Consider the following 16,301-nt stretch of genomic DNA (forward strand, 5'->3'; position numbering starts at 1 on the left):
TAAGAAACCTTTAAAGTGAAGCAGTCTACAGGATACTGAGAAATTAAGAAAACTTTAACACAAGCATAGATAGATAGATAGATACTTTATTAATCCCAAGGGGAAATGTAGCAAGACTCCTTTAAAAATCATGAAACCATTGGTATTTCACATACCCGTTATCATCTATTTGTGGTTATTTATGGACCCTGTTCCAGATTTAACTAAGTAAAGGTCCTTTCTGGAACCTTCATTCAGATGGTTCCTTTCGGAACCAAAATTGGTTGCCCTATTGCATTGCTCTGAACAGCAACTCTTGTATCTTTATTTTTAAGAGTGTAAGTCAGAAATTGATCTTGGCAGTGCTAATATATTATTCCTAAAGTAGATCCTGCGTTTGGTCCTACGTCTCAACCAATGGAATGTACCAATGTCAATTTTGGGGATCCACAGACCAATGGTAGTGATGAGTTATCTCTTCTATGGCATTTAAACATCACACTAAATTGAATGGGATATTTTAGGAAATCTCAGAAAGGCCACTTTGTAAAACTGAATCGATCTTCATTTTATTAAACTTTCTTCACAGTCACAAGGTGCTTCATAAAAGAAACAATGGAATCTTAAGTTCAGCTTTTTGACTCAGAACTCTTTCTTACAGTATGGTACCTACGAATGACTCCCACAATTTTAGAGGAAAAAAAAAAAGTTTTAAAAAGCACATTTACCTTTATTCCAGCGCTATGACATTTGGAGATAGCTTCTGGCACACTGGAGCGAGGAGGATCAATTAAGGATATCAAGCCGACGAAGCACAAGTTGTTGGTTGGAAAATTCATTTCTTCCGTATCAAACTGAAATCCAGCAGGAAATTTATCTTCAGGGAGGTAGCAATGGCAAAAACCTATGGCAGGATACAAAGAGTTAAGTCAATTATAGTCAGATTCATTTTGCCAGACATGGAGATATTTAATAAATAAGGAACATAAATTAACAATCTAGTTAAAAAAAATGGTGATTTGCTTTCCTAGAATGTAGTGGAGTTAATGAAGTCATGCTTTTGCAGATCATCAGTTTCAAAGTTCTCACAGTGACATCAAAAATGTAATAAGTGCTGCTTGTTGACATCGCTAAGTGAAAATGTTGAGCTTCTTGTTTATGCTTCATTCGTGTCAACAGAATGGATGGTTTAGGAGTCCATGAAACTAGACCAAAATTAATGAGTATTAGAACTGTTGTCATGTACGTGTGCTTTGGGATCGTCTGGACGGCTCTGGTAAGTCCACAAATATGACCACAGGGCAAGAGGGGGCTCAGTCACTAACAGCGTCTCCTGCTTTCCCCATAGCTTGGTGCTGCTACCAGGAGAAGAGGCTAAGCCCCGCCCTAATGGGCTGCCCGGTGACCCCGCCCTCCCTGGGACGGGGTCTATAAATACGGGAGGATGGAGTCGGCAGTGTGAGAGGCAAAGATAAAGAGAGAAGGACTTCTCAGCGTTGGAAGTTTATTTTCAGTTTCCTTTACTGTTAGGAGCCCGTGGTCACTTGTTGGAATTGAAAGGTAGCCCATCCAATCTTTGCATTCTGTTTCTGAAACTTTGGTAGCCATGTTTATTGCAAGATCAAGCTTTAGACAGGGGTGCAACATGCTGTTTTTAATGAGGGAGGGGGTATGCAAAATTTGTTTTTTGGGGCAAGTATTTTATGGGAGCATGCACTAATAGAGTTGCTGCACCCACCACAGAACAAACCACCTGGATTTGGGGCCTGAGTGTAGCAGGTGACACCTCAGTGTTTATGAAACAAAACAATTACAGGTAGCAAAAACTGCACACCAGACTGAAAATAAACACCTGGTCTACATCACCCACCTTAATAAAAGCTAAGTGTCTGTGTGTCTGTCTGGGCATCTCTCCGGTTGCTATGTCCCTGTCCTTCCAATAGGTGGTACATCACAAACATTAACACTGCTTTTGTGGGTCTTTACGGGGCATTGCATGGTGCACTGCACAAACATGAGGTCTGCTTTGATTACTTAGACTTCAACCCATCTTAGATGGGCAGCACTGCTAGCAGACAATAATCCAATAACAACAAGAACGATAATTATCCACCTGGCATAAATTACGAGAGACAGAGGAACCAAAATAAACTTAAACGATCAATGTGGCCATGGGACTGCATCTGTGGCCACATAAACTCCAGAAAATGTCGCCCTCCACTTTTCATCATTGATTCTGATTATGAAAAAGATTCTTGGAAAATTGTGCAGTGACTGGATGGTGATATTGCATTATTTGCATATGTTGATGAGAATCAGTAAATAGGAACCATGGATAAATGTTTAAAGATAATCAGTATACTTCATGCACTGATACAGCGCGTTGCTGCAGTCAACACACCACCAACTCCCTCAGGATCCCAAATTAGGACCTGAGCACAGCAGTGCAAAGGGTGCCATCTCATTATACTTCACTTTCATTGAATTTTGTGATTATATTAGGATAGTCCGTTTACTTCAGAGACCTCATATCTGAGATTATGATTATATGTTCGCAATCACAATAAACTACCATTTAGGCTGGTGGATTAAATAGAGAGGAACCTTTCCAAAAATCTTTATGTATAGCACTTACAAGGTATTTTTTATGTTCATGTGACATAGATTTGCTCTTTTCAGAGAAGTTTGGAATAAATAAGGAACATAAATTAACAATCTTTCTTTGATTTGCTGTTTTCAGATAAGATTGGAATACAAAAGAAAAAGAAAAAAAATGCAGCCCGATAGCTATGTGTTTTTGAAACGTCATCCTGCAAGGATGTATCTTTCTGAGTGTGTCTTCCAATCAGATGTTGCCACAACTGAATGTCCACCTCAAGATTGTCGAACGTCTATTTTTTCATTAAACTCCTTCACGTCTTGTTTCCACCAGTTCCCGGTGGTCCTGCTCTAAGCCTCTTCGAGCACTTGTGACCTGTACAAATTCTCAGACATCCGGTAATATAAACTGTTTGATGTCACCATGCCAAAAATTCAACATGTAGCTGGTGTTCTTAGTTGTCTACTTATTTTGAGGATGTAGGATAGATATTGATACACAATCATATCGGATTTGAATTGCTCAAACAGTCAAAGAATTAATATTAACTTTTAACTGCAAACTAAATGTAGCCTTAGTTGTCTGCAGCAACAGATAGAATAAAACGCAGCCAGGATGGACTTTTCAGGTCACTTCTATCATTTTGACTCTTCTCTATCATCGTTCCAAGATTGGGTTCTCTTTGATCCCCCCAATAGACAACACCTATGGACATTAATGGGGCCTCCTAGTGGTTGGGGGCGCAGATGCAATGCATACTCTGCATACCCAGTATTTTCACCCCTGGATATCGACAGACATTTTCTAATAATTTGTGTAGGTGGAAAACTAGTAGGCCAAGAGATTTTCTTCAGAGGTTGCACAGTGAGCTGAGAATTGAACCAGCAACCTTTGGGATTTAAAGCCCAGTGTTAGAACTGCCTACCCTATGCAATGTAGCCTTTTCAGGGACTTACCAAGCACTCTTTCTCCCAGACTTCCAAGTTCCATATAAGCTCTTTGAAAGTCTTCTTTCATCTCCTCATCCAGTGGCCATTCCTGTCCGGTAATCATGATAGAGGAACAGCGTTCTAAGATCCTCTCGGGGGCTCCTTTCATTACTAGCAGGTACCGTTTATCAGCTGGGTCATCTGTTTCATGAATGGATAGCTGAAACACATTTGGTTTAACAAATTATAATAAATATAAACTGTCCATACTCAACATCACCTCCATTAGCACTTGAAAGGACAGCGTTCTATGAGTTCACTGCAAGGACTTCATCACAATGACACCCACAAACCAAGTGTGAGTGTCTCCTCACTAGTTTCCTGTTTCCTATTAAGTAGATGAAGTCTCGTCTGAGGGATATGTCAGCAGATATGGCAAAAGGAACCAGCATTTGACAGTCCATCAGTCCATTATGAGACACATTCATGTACACTCAGGCTAATTCATCCAAACACCTAAGGTAACTGGGATTGAGAAATGGGAGTGTCAGGAAAGAAATTACAGAAATGTAGGGAGAGCACAAAATCTAAAAACACACATTTCCCAAGATGACAAATGTATTCAGACTTCTGGAGCTGTAAGGTAAGTAGAGATAAAATGTGGCGAACTGCTGCTCCACACCCATCCAGTGTTTCCAGAAAACAGCTTTTCCATTAAGAACTTAAGAAAGTTGACGAACGCCAGGAGACCATTCAGTTCATCACGCTTGATTGTTTAGCTAAAGGCTAAGTTGTTCCAGTATCTCATCCAGATACTTCTTACACGTTGTCAAAGTTGTCTGCTTTAACTCCATGTCTTGGTCCTTTGTTCCGGATTCCCACAGCATTAGTGAAATCCTGTAATGTAAAGCCCTTCTCTGCCACACTGGAAGGCTTTCCATGCCTGCCTACAACCTACAGCACATTGCTGAGCTTCTCAGTCACTAAATGCCACGTTTATTTGCATACCATCCATCCAATCCTTTAAGAACTGGTGCCAGATATTAGAACATAAGAAAATTTGGACGAGAACAGGCGATTCAGCCCAACAGGCCTATCCAATGAATTCTTCCAAAGTAACATCAAGATGAGTTTTGAAGACCCCTAATGTCCTACTGTCACCGACACTACTTGGTCTTTAATTTTGCATGTCTGTGGTTGACTGTGTGAAGAAAAACATCCTAATGTTGTTTAAAGTAAGCAGGCAGACACACACGCACCTACACACTCACTAATCCACAGTCAGACGAGACCCACCATTTCACATAAGTTCCAGATGTTTGCCGTGTGTGAGGAAACCAGAATACTGAGAGAAACCTCACATAAATATGTGCCAATGGGGTTTGAGCCATGGAACTGTGATGTAGTGATGGTAATTCATGTGCCACTGTGCTTTGTGTGCATCTCTCCAGCCCAGCACTTCTGAATTCTGCGTTTTATCACAGTTCCTGTTAATTAAACAGCATCCAAACACAAAGCAGGAGTCTGGGTGGGTGGGACTCCACCAAAACAAAGGTACACCAGCATTAATAACAAATTATGGGCGACATTTAGAGAGATGCACATCTTTGGGATGGAGGAAGTGGGACAAGTTGGAGGAATGTCAGTAAGCCTCGTCCCATCAGCATCTTTGGGAATATAAAGCCAGAAGAGAGACGGCCATCATGACTAACTTTCAACCACCCTTAAACCTCACTTCATCAATTTACCTGAAATTTGTTTGTGGAGTTGAAAGGGATTTCAGCGACCTTTGGGTTCTGATCCCGGATCCCCACGACATTGCCGAGCACCATCTCCGTGAATTTAAGAAGGGCTGTTTCCGATGCGTCTCCTTCCACTTCTCTCTGAAAACACCACAGTCAAAGTTAACATCATGCCTCTATCGGTCGGTTTCTTTTTGGCTCAACCATTTGCTGTTCATAGTCACAAGAACCAAACCTGGATGGGACATCAGCTCGATATCAAGCCGACTCATAATTAAAGATTAAATGATGTCTTTTTTGAGACCTACCCTGCTGACAGGTTTGTCTTCTTGGCCTCCTCTAAACACAGCTCGATTACAAAGTGAGGCAACCCGGCCGAGAGCTGCCCAGGTTTTGGAAGACATATCGAATTGTTCTCCTAAAATGGAAGACCATTTTTTTACTTCCCATGTACAAACACAAATCTTATATCTTAATACAATATTGACCCAACTCTTTCAAGTAGCTTACCTGTCATCTCTTCCGACGTATCTGCAGCGTGGATGTATTTATCAAACCACATGTGGGCCACTGTCATTCTGTTCTGGGTCAGTGTTCCGGTTTTATCGGAGCAGATGACAGACGTGGAGCCAAGAGTTTCCACAGCCTCGAGATTCTTTACCAGACAGTTCTTCTTAGCCATCGTTTTAGCAGTGAGAGACAGGCACACCTGCAACGACACATGGGGTTCAGAGTTCAAGCGCACCTTTGGGCTCGACGACAGAAGCTATTCAATTTCAAGGCTTGGAGAAGCCTCGGCCTAGAGGGAACGTTCTTCATCTTTCATGAGAGGATTTCAGCAAATTTTGATGCTACACAAGCTACGTTTAAAACCGCTTTGATGAAGGACAAAATGGGCATTGGCCATTTTGCTAGGGTTCTGCGGCACACACATTTAATAGGCATGTAGACATTCTACTCCAACTCCCCACTTGCAATCCAGAGTGAATGGCTGAGCTGCATTTTGAACCAACACTGTCGTCAGCTCTGTACTTCATCTAAGGTGTACATCAGAGTTGAGCGGACCCCTCCTTCAGACAAAAAGGCACCCCAGTGGACTTTTCATGTTAGACACACCTGCGCATGGGAGACAGTTTACGGGCTCAATTAAACGTGTTTCTCCGCCGGACAGGGGGATGGCGCAGTACTCTAACTCTTTGTCCTCTTTCCCTCTGCAGACCATCAGAAGAACTTGCCTCATAAAAACGTCACTTCCACCTGAAATGGTCAGCACCTTCTGTGTTAGATGTTTGTCTGTCTCATGACCTGTCTTCTATGTTGATGTATTTCCATAATCCTTGTGTTTATCAATAAGTTGTATTACTCAGTTTCCTAAAACGAGTGGGCTTCAGTTACCCTGATAAAAGTCTAATCCCTCCTTCAGAGAAAAGATAAAGAAAATAAAATGGGAGCCTTGCTCAACTGTTGAATTAATTATTGGCATGGCCCAAGGCAAAACTGATAATTAATTAATAAACGAATTGGTTAATGGCACATCCATGCACCACTTCCTACAATAATTTGGCTTCCCTGGGTGGGCAGAAGTTAAACTCCCTCAGTTTCCTACATTCATTTGGCACCCCTGAGAGAGCTCAAACCAAGCCCATCCATTGGATTCCTTACATATATTCTTACAATATTGTTGGTGTCCCTGGGTTGCAGAAGTTAAAATCCCTTATTTTCCTCTATTATATACAACTTGTTCTTGAACTGATGTTGTGATACTTAACATTTTCAAACCAATGACCAGTACTACCTTTTATACTATATCAGGTCTCACACCCGGGTGGCATGGTGGCGCAGTGGGTTCGCTTCCCGGGTCCTTCCTGCGTGGAGTTTGCATGTTCTCCCCGTGTCTGCGTGGGTTTCCTCCCACAGTCCAAAGACATGCAGGTTAGGTGCATTGGCGATCCTAAATTGTCCCTAGTGTGTGCTTGGTGTGTGGGTGTGTGTGTGTGCGCCCTGTGGTGGGCTGGCGCTCTGCCTGCGGTTGGTTTCCTGCCTTGTGCCATGTGTTGGCTGGGATTGGCTCCAGCAGACCCCATGGCCCTGTGTTAGGGTTAGTTGGATAATGGATGGATGGATGGACGTCTCACACCCATAAAATATTAATAAGCTGTACAAATCATTTATTCATCTAATCTGATCTGATTTCAGGCCCCTGGCACCTGTCAACTGCATTGTAATCCCAACTGACTGTTTACTTGTACTGTACTGATGCTGATTCTTTAGTGCCATCTATCAGCTCTGCCATATGACTTATCTTGATGTCAAGTTACGCAAGACGTCAAACATCCCCCCCACTTTTTCTAGGGCATTATTGGACCATATTTTTGGGCAGGAAATTACAACCTTATAGGGTAAAGCATAAACCATCCTCTGCAAAAATGATCAGATGGACTTGAAGTTGTGTATGCCTCGTCAACTGACCCCAGAGGTTCACCCTATAATGGGATTCAAGGGGTCAAAGGTAGTTTCTTTTGACGAAACTTTGAAAATATGGGGATCAGTAATGACGAGTGTTGTTACAGTATATGCTATTTCAAGGTTCTCAGTCCTCAATATAACCATAGCTTTGATATTTAATGTTTTACTGGTGGTCCTAGCCCTCTAAGAGTCGCTCCCAGAAGGTTTAAAATGGCAGACATCAAACATAAGCACGTGGGGTATCGTTTCAGATTAATTTTAGTTTTTTGATTATTTACAAGGGGTCTAGCCCCACTATGGACCTCCAGGCGGTGACAATGACAAATTTCTGTTTGAGAATATTTAGGCTTTCAACATTTAGCTTGAAGCACACATTTTAATATTTCAAATACCAGGCATAACTCTTCTTGTTTATTATGTACATCTACCTTGTCAAGCAAATCAAATCTCTTATGAACACCCCTTTATATTTATTTATTGGATATTATCTTAAAGTAATGTATAAAAGCATTACAGTTTTAATGAAAAAGTGTTTACTTGTGCTGTATGCACCCTGCCCGGGATTGGTTCCTGCCTTGTGCCCTGTGTTGGCTGGGATTGGCTCCAGCAGACCCCCGTGACCCAGTGTTCGGATTCAGCGGGTTGGAAAATGGATGGATGGATGATATATTATAAATGGTGGTTTGAATAAAATCAGTTTGAATGTTAATTACATACTTTGCTAGCTTCAAATAACCCGAGTGAGTACTGAAGATATTTACATGTGGATTAATTAATATCACCAAGTTAATGTAATTTAAATATATTTAGTAAATACATTGTTATTTTTAAATTGGTTGTACTTAATTTAGTTAGTTAAGAAAAGTATGACGTTATAAAACTGATTAAATCCAAATATGTATTTCTTCAGTGAGTGAAGTCTGTCCGAACACTTAAGTAGCTGCCATGCGAAAGATTCGCTTCGCCCGTCTGTAAGACGCCACTTTTTATTCTTACAGTATCTGAAGCGCCTCTCTAATATGCATTATTGATTGATTGATTGATTGATTGATTGATTTTAGCAGGCGCCTTTTTCTAAAGGGACGTACAAAGCAATATGTTTAGAACGTCATTATATTTTCTGATGCACTGACGCTACTCGATTGCACCAACTCTTTATTTCAGTCCATGCTGACGAACTTGCGTTCCGAAATAAACCCAGCCTATTTGCAGATTCCACCGTCACGACTTTCAAAAGTCCCCATCTTTCATTTTGTTACTGCACAAAACGTCCTTTTCCGGGACGCGTGCAATCTAAAGATTTATCTTTCATTTAAAAAAAAGGGATTCTTACCGTGACTGTTGCTAAAAGTCCTTCTGGTACATAAGCCACGACAATGCCGATGAAAAAGATGATGGCGTTCAGGATGTTGTAGCCCATTCCTAATGAAATGAACAAGAAAAGGAAACCCACACCGAGGGCAAGGGCGCTGATCATGTGAACAAAGTGCTCGATCTCGATGGCGATGGGCGTCTTCTCGTTCTCTACACCGGACGCCAAAAACGCAATTCTCCCGATGACTGTGTTGTCTCCAATGTTGATAACAATTCCAGAGGCCGTGCCTGCAGAATCAAAAGGAGAGTTGTAAATAAATAAATAAATCAAGTATACACTCGACCTTCATTAACACTGCAGACGGCAGCTTCACCTTCCAAACAGGTCGTTGAGTAAAAGGCGATATTTTTGGTTTCCAGTGGGTTCTCGTGGGTAAACTCGGATGACCTGGCTTGCGGCTCAGACTCTCCAGTCAATGACGAATTGTCCACCTAGGAGACATTTTCAAAAAATGTGTTTTTAATGATACTGCGTTTAGCTTGGAAATCAAACAGTAAACATGTGCAATGGAAGTTTACTGTATATTGCGTGAGTTGTTTATTTGTTTGGGTTATTTTTCCAAATCATTATTACCTTGCAGCCACGGCTAGCAAAGAGCCTCAGATCTGCTGGCACCCGATCGCCTCCTTTGATGTCTACGATATCTCCTATAACCAGCTCAGTGGCATTTATCTGTAGTTTTGAGCCTCCACGTATCACGCACGCTTGCTATAAACATAAGAACAAAAGAAGGAAAAGAATTACTGTTGGGCACATTCTGCAGGATAATAAAATATACAGAGTGCATCATTGTGAAGACTACAGGCTCAATTCCCAATAAAGTTAGAGTCTCCGCACTTATCCTGTCAACTACTTTCTCCCTTCTACCTTACTTTGATGACTAAGGACCGAGCTGAAAATGCATTTAAGTACTTGGATTTCAAATTGCCCTCACCTGAGGTACCATATTCTTGAATCCAGCCATAATATTTGTGCTTTTTGCTTCTTGATAATAGGCAAATAATGCAGTCATCACTACGACACCAACCAAGACGATACCAAGATACAACTGAAAAAAAAGAGATGTCACAATGAAAAATTTCGAACAAAGGAAAATTCGGTAGGCCCAAATTTGGCGAAGTTATAGCCATGCAGGGAGATGTATTGCAAAATACACTATCTATCTATCTATCTATCTATCTATCTATCTATCTATCTATCTATCGTGCCTTTCACTCTATCTATCTATCTATCTATCTATCTATCTTATCTATCTATCTATCTATCTATCTATCGTGCCTTTCACATCTATCTATCTATCTATCTATCTATCTATCTATCTATCTATCTATTATAAAGTGTCTTTTATCTGTCTATCTACTGTATGCCATCTTTTGAAATATTCCAGCATGGATTATATTCAGTCTCCTGAGGAGATTGAGCAATAAAGATACAGTAACTGGCATATGAAATATTTTAAAATATATTCGATTCATTAAATTACATTGTTAACGGAAGTATTTTATATACTTACGTTATCTCTGGGGCTTGTTGGATCAGAAGAATACTGCAATCCATATGCAATGAAACACAAGATAGAACCAATCCAAAAGAGTATCTGAAAGCCTCCAAGCAACAACTTCGTGAACTTTACAATCTCTGGTGTGCCTTTCGGTGGAGTCAGCTTATTTAGACCATCTCGACTGAGTCGTTCTGCAGCTTCACCTGGCAACAGACCCTAAGCACATAAAAATTAAAAATCAGAAGAGTGACAGTTTAGGAATCTTCAAAATAGATGCCGAGAATGATACAAAGTGCATCAATACGAGTATATAGTATATTCTGTATTCAGTGACGGGGGTGGCGCTGAGGGTAGCGCTGCTGCCTCGCAGTTAGGATACCCGGGTTCTCCTCGCTGCGTAGAGTTTGCATGTTCTCCCGGATTCCACCAAAGACCTACAGGTTAGGTGCATCCTAACTATAGCGGGTTGGGTAATGCATGGATGGATGTATTCAGTGATTGATGCTTGTCCAGGGATTGTTCGTGATTGCTGGTTCGGCTCCACAACGGCCTCCCGATCCTGCCCTGGATAAGCGAGTTAAGAAGACGGATGGACTGCCCAAGATGATGAGGCTTTTTTTGAATGCATAGTGAAGTGAAGACACTGTTGATTTGTAAACAATCTAATTAATTTCCCATAATCCGTCATGCGGCGGAATCCCAGCAGCATCAGGAGAAAAACAGGTAGCCGTACAGAATAAACGAAATATAATGTGACAACAGAAAGATCAAAAGCAGCTCACCACTTATCTCTGAAAATCATCCCTTTAGGCTGTGTATACATTAAGTTTAGAGGCACTTCGGAGTTACAGGAATGCCCTTACATCTTGGAATAATAATAATAATATAATAATAATAATAATAATAATAGTAATCTGTGGTGGGTTGGCACCCTGCCCAGGAATGGTTCCTGCCTTGTGCCCTGTGTTGGCTGGGATTGGCTCCAGCAGACCCCCTGTGTTTGGATTCAGCGGGTTGGAAAATGGATGGATGGATAACAATAATACCTGGAAAAGCGAGTCAAGAAGACGGATGGATGAATGGATAATAATAATAATAATAATACGATTGGCCCTGCCTTGTGTCTGATGCTTGTTGGGATCATCTCCAGATCCACCGAGGCTATACGGATAAAATGGATTCAAAAAACCGGTGAATGGATGATGATGATTAATAAAAATAACAGACTTGTGTCACACCGACTACATGCGCTGATTTGAAAATGTTTGGTGTACCGCCGCGTATCTTCTATAAACTCAAACGCACAGCCATCGCGCGAGCTCTTAAGTAATTTTACCATAATTTACATCGGGGATGCGGCTAAAATGGTCAATCAGTAATTTTTCTAACCCACTTAGTCCTGAACAGGGTCTGCTGGAGCCCATCCCGGCTAGCTATAGGGCTCAAGGCATGAACAAACCCTGGACAGGGCGCCAGTTTATCGCAGGGCACACACACACACATCCGCACACACACACACTTGGGTCAATTTAGAAACGCCAATTTACCTCACCTGCATGTTTTTAAAATATATGCAGAAAACATGCAGACTCCACTATGCCACTTCCAAATCTAATTCATGCATCCGCGAACTCGGCAACGACATTTTCAACGTTCAGATTATTTTGCACCGTCCGTGGCAATGAGTGGAAGTGTTCTTGTTAATTCTTCAGAGCAAAACTGCCGGAAAATCCAACAAAGCATTAAAGTAACGGCGTAATTCTCATGTGTAGAGAGGGTCGCAAGGTTTGGACATGTTAGGTAAGTATATGATCTCCACTCATTCTAAAAAAATGGTTGAACAAATTTTGCTAGAGTTTATCATCTATATCAAGACGAAAATAGTCTGGCGTTGTGGTAAAGGATTTGCATTTCAGAACTTAAAGCTTTGGTGACTGACATTGTGTGACCGAGAGCAAGTCACTTCGCCTGGGCTCCAACAGAAATTGTGTGTGTGTGTGTGTAATGGGGGGTACGGGGTTCAATGGGCTGTTTTATAAGTCGCCTTGGATGAAGGTCTCAGCCAAACAAGTAAGCTACCCTTCCCACTTAAAATAAGTTATTGTGCTGTGCTATTAAAACCTTCAATATCTTCCCAAAATTACAGAGTAATAAATGAAACACATATTTACCGCTTTTATGTCGGTTGCATATTTCTTTTCCAACTCGTCGACGGAAAGACGATGGTCATTCTATACGAAACAAGGACAATAAGTCTTTAAACAAATATTGCTTGATGTAGTAAAGTGAAAAACAATACAAATAAAAACCACAGTCCCTGCTTGCGACCACACTGATCTTAACGTAGCGGTTTACCATGCAGATAGCCTATACGATTCTAACCGCTTGCCTGCGCAAAGGTAACAATTTCTTAAAAGGCAAAGATGCATATTGTATAAATACTTGATAAAAAGAAAACATGATGATTTTCTCTTGATTTAGATTCAGTGAGTACTTTTTATTGAGTACTAGCGGACAAGTAAAGCCTCGAAGGCGCTAGACGCTTGTCTACTTGAAGACTTCCAGAACATCCAGTACAACATTAAAGTATATCTTTTGTGCAGTAATGTCGTGTAGTAATTGTTTTTCTAACTTCATTTACCTTTCCAAAAGCTATTTTTCCGCCATTAACTTTCCGATTTGACACTTACTATTTCTACTTCTCTCTTCATGTTTTCCATGTTCCCACCTCTACGACGAATGCGCGTCATGATGCTGGAAAGAGAAAACATCTTTTTCTTTTTGCTCATGTTGCTCCTGTTGAGCGGCTCCACCACAAACACTTCGGATTTCTGGAAATGAAATAAGTTCAGTCGTTAAACAACAGCATTTAAAATTTGAGGACATGCATGCAAAGTTCAAGAATACCTGATGGAATTGACAAGAATTTGCAAACAAATACAAGAATTTACAAAAAAAAAAAAAGTCAAAAAAACATCCTGTGATTTGAATGCAGGAGGTGGCGTGCAAATCAAGAAAATTGCAATCGCTTTGTAATATAAAAGACTAACAAACCTCCGTAGTCATGATTTGTAGATCGTGGAATGTTCTGCTTCTCCAGTCTGTGTCTTAGTAGGCTACCCTGCTTGCTGACGAGTCCTTTGACAAGTGCAGATGAGCCGGTGCGACACGTTCTAATTTATACCTCCCGGTAGGTATATCTTCAGTCATCTGTCATCTGTCCTCATACCTGTTCAAATGCGCAACCATTCTGGTTTTCTCTGGTTGCCACTGGCTTTTGGGATGCTTCGTTAAACGCTGCAAAAAAATGTGAACAGGTTGTACTTTATATTTAACGCCATCCTTAATGTAAACTTAAGGTAACTTTTGTTTTATTTTGACCAGTGAAAAGCGTATTGCAAATACTAGTTGTTGAATGGCACTTTGCATGGGTTTTGTGGGTGGCATGGTGGCGCATTGGGTAGTGCTGCTGTCTCGCAGTAAGGAGGTTTCCTTCGGGTATTTTGATTTCCTCCCACAGTCCAAAGACATGCAGGTTAGGTGCATTGGCGATTCTAAATTGTCCCTATAGTGTGTGGTGTGTGTGTGTGTGTGTGCAAAAGGAGGCTCAACTAAGTATTGATGATCTAATTTTGTTATGATGCATATTGCATATTTTCTGTTAATCCAATAAACTTAATGTCACTGCTGAAATACTACTGTTTCCATAAGACATGTTATATAGTAAAAGGACGTTGCTACTTTGAAAGCTCAGCCAATGATAAGCAAAGTTCCAAAGAATTAAGAGGGATTCCCAAACTTTTTCATATGAATATATATAAAATATATATATATATATATATATATATATATATATATATATATATATATACTGCTCAAAAGAATTAAAGGAACACTTTTTAATCAGAGTATAGCATAAAGTCAATGAAACTTATGGGATATTAATCTGGTCAGTTAAGTAGCAGAGGGGGTTGTTAATCAGTTTCAGCAGCTGTGGTGTTAATGAAATTAACAACAGATGCACTAGAGGGGCAACAATGAGATGACCCCAAAACAGGAATGGTTTAACAGGTGGAGGCCACTGACATTTTTCCCTCCTCATCTTTTCTGACTGTTTCTTCACTAGTTTTGCATTTGGCTACAGTCAGTGTCACTACTGGTAGCATGAGGCGATACCTGGACCCTACAGAGGTTGCACAGGTAGTCCAACTTCTCCACGCCATTCTCATTGCCAGAAGGTTTGCTGTGTCTCCCTGCACAGTCTCAACGGCATGGAGGAGATTCTAGGAGACAAGCAGTTACTCTAGGAGAGCTGGAGATGGCCATAGAAGGTCCATAACCCATCAGCAGGACCAGTATCTGCTCCTTTGGGCAAGGAGGAACAGGATGAGCACTGCCAGAGCCCTACAAAATGACCTCCAGCAGGCCACTGGTGTGAATGTCTCTGACCAAACAACCAGAAAGACTTCATGAGGGTGACCCAAGGGCCCCATGTCCTCTAATGGGCCCTGAGCTCACTGCCCAGCAGCATGCAGCTCGATTGGCATTCGCCATAGAATACCAGAATTGGCAGATGCATCACTGGTGCCCTGTGCTTTTTACAGATGAGAGCAGGTTCACCCTGAGCAAATGACAGAAGTGAAAGGGTCTGGAGAAGCCATGGAGAACATTATGCTGCCTGTAACATCATTCAGCATGAGCAGTTTGGTGGTGGGTTAATGATTGTCTGGGGAGGCATATCCATGGAGGGTCACACAGACCGCTACAGGCTTGACAAAGGCACCTTGGCTGCCATTAGGTATCAGGACGAAATCCTTGGACCCATTGTCAGACCCTATGCTGGTACAGTGGCTCCTGGTGCACGACAATTCCTGGCCTCATGTGGTGAGAGTATGCAGGCAGTTCCTGGAGGATGAAGGAATTGATACCATTGACTGGCCACCACACTTTCCTGACCTAAATCCAATAGAACACCTCTGGGACATTATGTTTTGGTCCATCCAATGCCACCAGGTTGCACATCAGACTGTCCAGGAGCTCAGTGATGCCATGGTCCAGATCTGGGAGGAGATCCCCCACAACACCATCTGTCATCTCATTAGAAGCATGCACCGATGTTGTCAGGCATGAATACAGGGGCCATACAAAGTGCTGCGTACAATTTTGAGTTGCTGCAATTAAATTTTGGCAAAATGGACTAACCTGCCACATAATTTTTTCACTCTGATTTTTGGGGCGTCTTTGAATTCAGGGCTCTGTAGGTTGATCATTTTCATTTCCATCAAACGATGTGGCATCCTTTCGTAACTAACACATTACCCAGTCTATATCAGTATAGATATCCAGGAGGATTTCTTTTTCCCATTGAGATCTGATGTGTTTTCAAAGTGTTCCTTTAATTTTTTTGAGCAGTTTATATATATACCAGTGACGGCGTACTGCAGTGAAGTAACGTGCAGTGAATACACTTGACTTGCGCATTCCTAGTTTTCATCCTCTTTCTCTGTACGTTTACCATTCGTTTGCTCAGAGGTTGATGCGCTTGCTGCTTTCTGAGCAGCTCTTCTTATTCCCACCCTAGCGGCCCGCTGCTTCTCTTCTTTCGTCGCATGTTTTCGCGTTAAAACGGGTTAAACTAGTTTTTGTGTTGCAATTAATTACTTAGTACGTTTTCTTTAATTTTTCACTTAAGCTGGCACTAAAGTCTTCA

At 41.3% G+C, this 16,301-nt stretch overlaps 1 protein-coding gene across 1 annotated transcript in view; it reads right to left on the reverse strand.

Moving 5' to 3' along the window:
- Positions 1-13,755, reverse strand: part of LOC120517152 (potassium-transporting ATPase alpha chain 2-like) — a 32,294-nt gene extending 18,539 nt beyond the window's left edge. Inside the window, exons 1-13 of the mRNA XM_039739303.1 lie at positions 13,646-13,755; positions 13,282-13,422; positions 12,763-12,822; positions 10,604-10,807; positions 10,025-10,138; positions 9,664-9,798; positions 9,404-9,521; positions 9,049-9,317; positions 5,760-5,958; positions 5,558-5,667; positions 5,256-5,390; positions 3,535-3,727; positions 708-883 (exon numbers count right to left, since the gene is read on the reverse strand). Coding sequence (XP_039595237.1) covers positions 708-883; positions 3,535-3,727; positions 5,256-5,390; positions 5,558-5,667; positions 5,760-5,958; positions 9,049-9,317; positions 9,404-9,521; positions 9,664-9,798; positions 10,025-10,138; positions 10,604-10,807; positions 12,763-12,822; positions 13,282-13,422; positions 13,646-13,657 — 1,866 coding nt within the window. The 5' untranslated portion in view covers positions 13,658-13,755. The remainder of the gene's footprint in view (positions 1-707; positions 884-3,534; positions 3,728-5,255; positions 5,391-5,557; positions 5,668-5,759; positions 5,959-9,048; positions 9,318-9,403; positions 9,522-9,663; positions 9,799-10,024; positions 10,139-10,603; positions 10,808-12,762; positions 12,823-13,281; positions 13,423-13,645) is intronic.
- Between the last annotated feature and the right edge of the window lie 2,546 nt (positions 13,756-16,301).

Source organism: Polypterus senegalus, chromosome 17 (assembly GCF_016835505.1).
Source record: "Polypterus senegalus isolate Bchr_013 chromosome 17, ASM1683550v1, whole genome shotgun sequence".
Taxonomy (NCBI): domain Eukaryota; kingdom Metazoa; phylum Chordata; class Cladistia; order Polypteriformes; family Polypteridae; genus Polypterus; species Polypterus senegalus.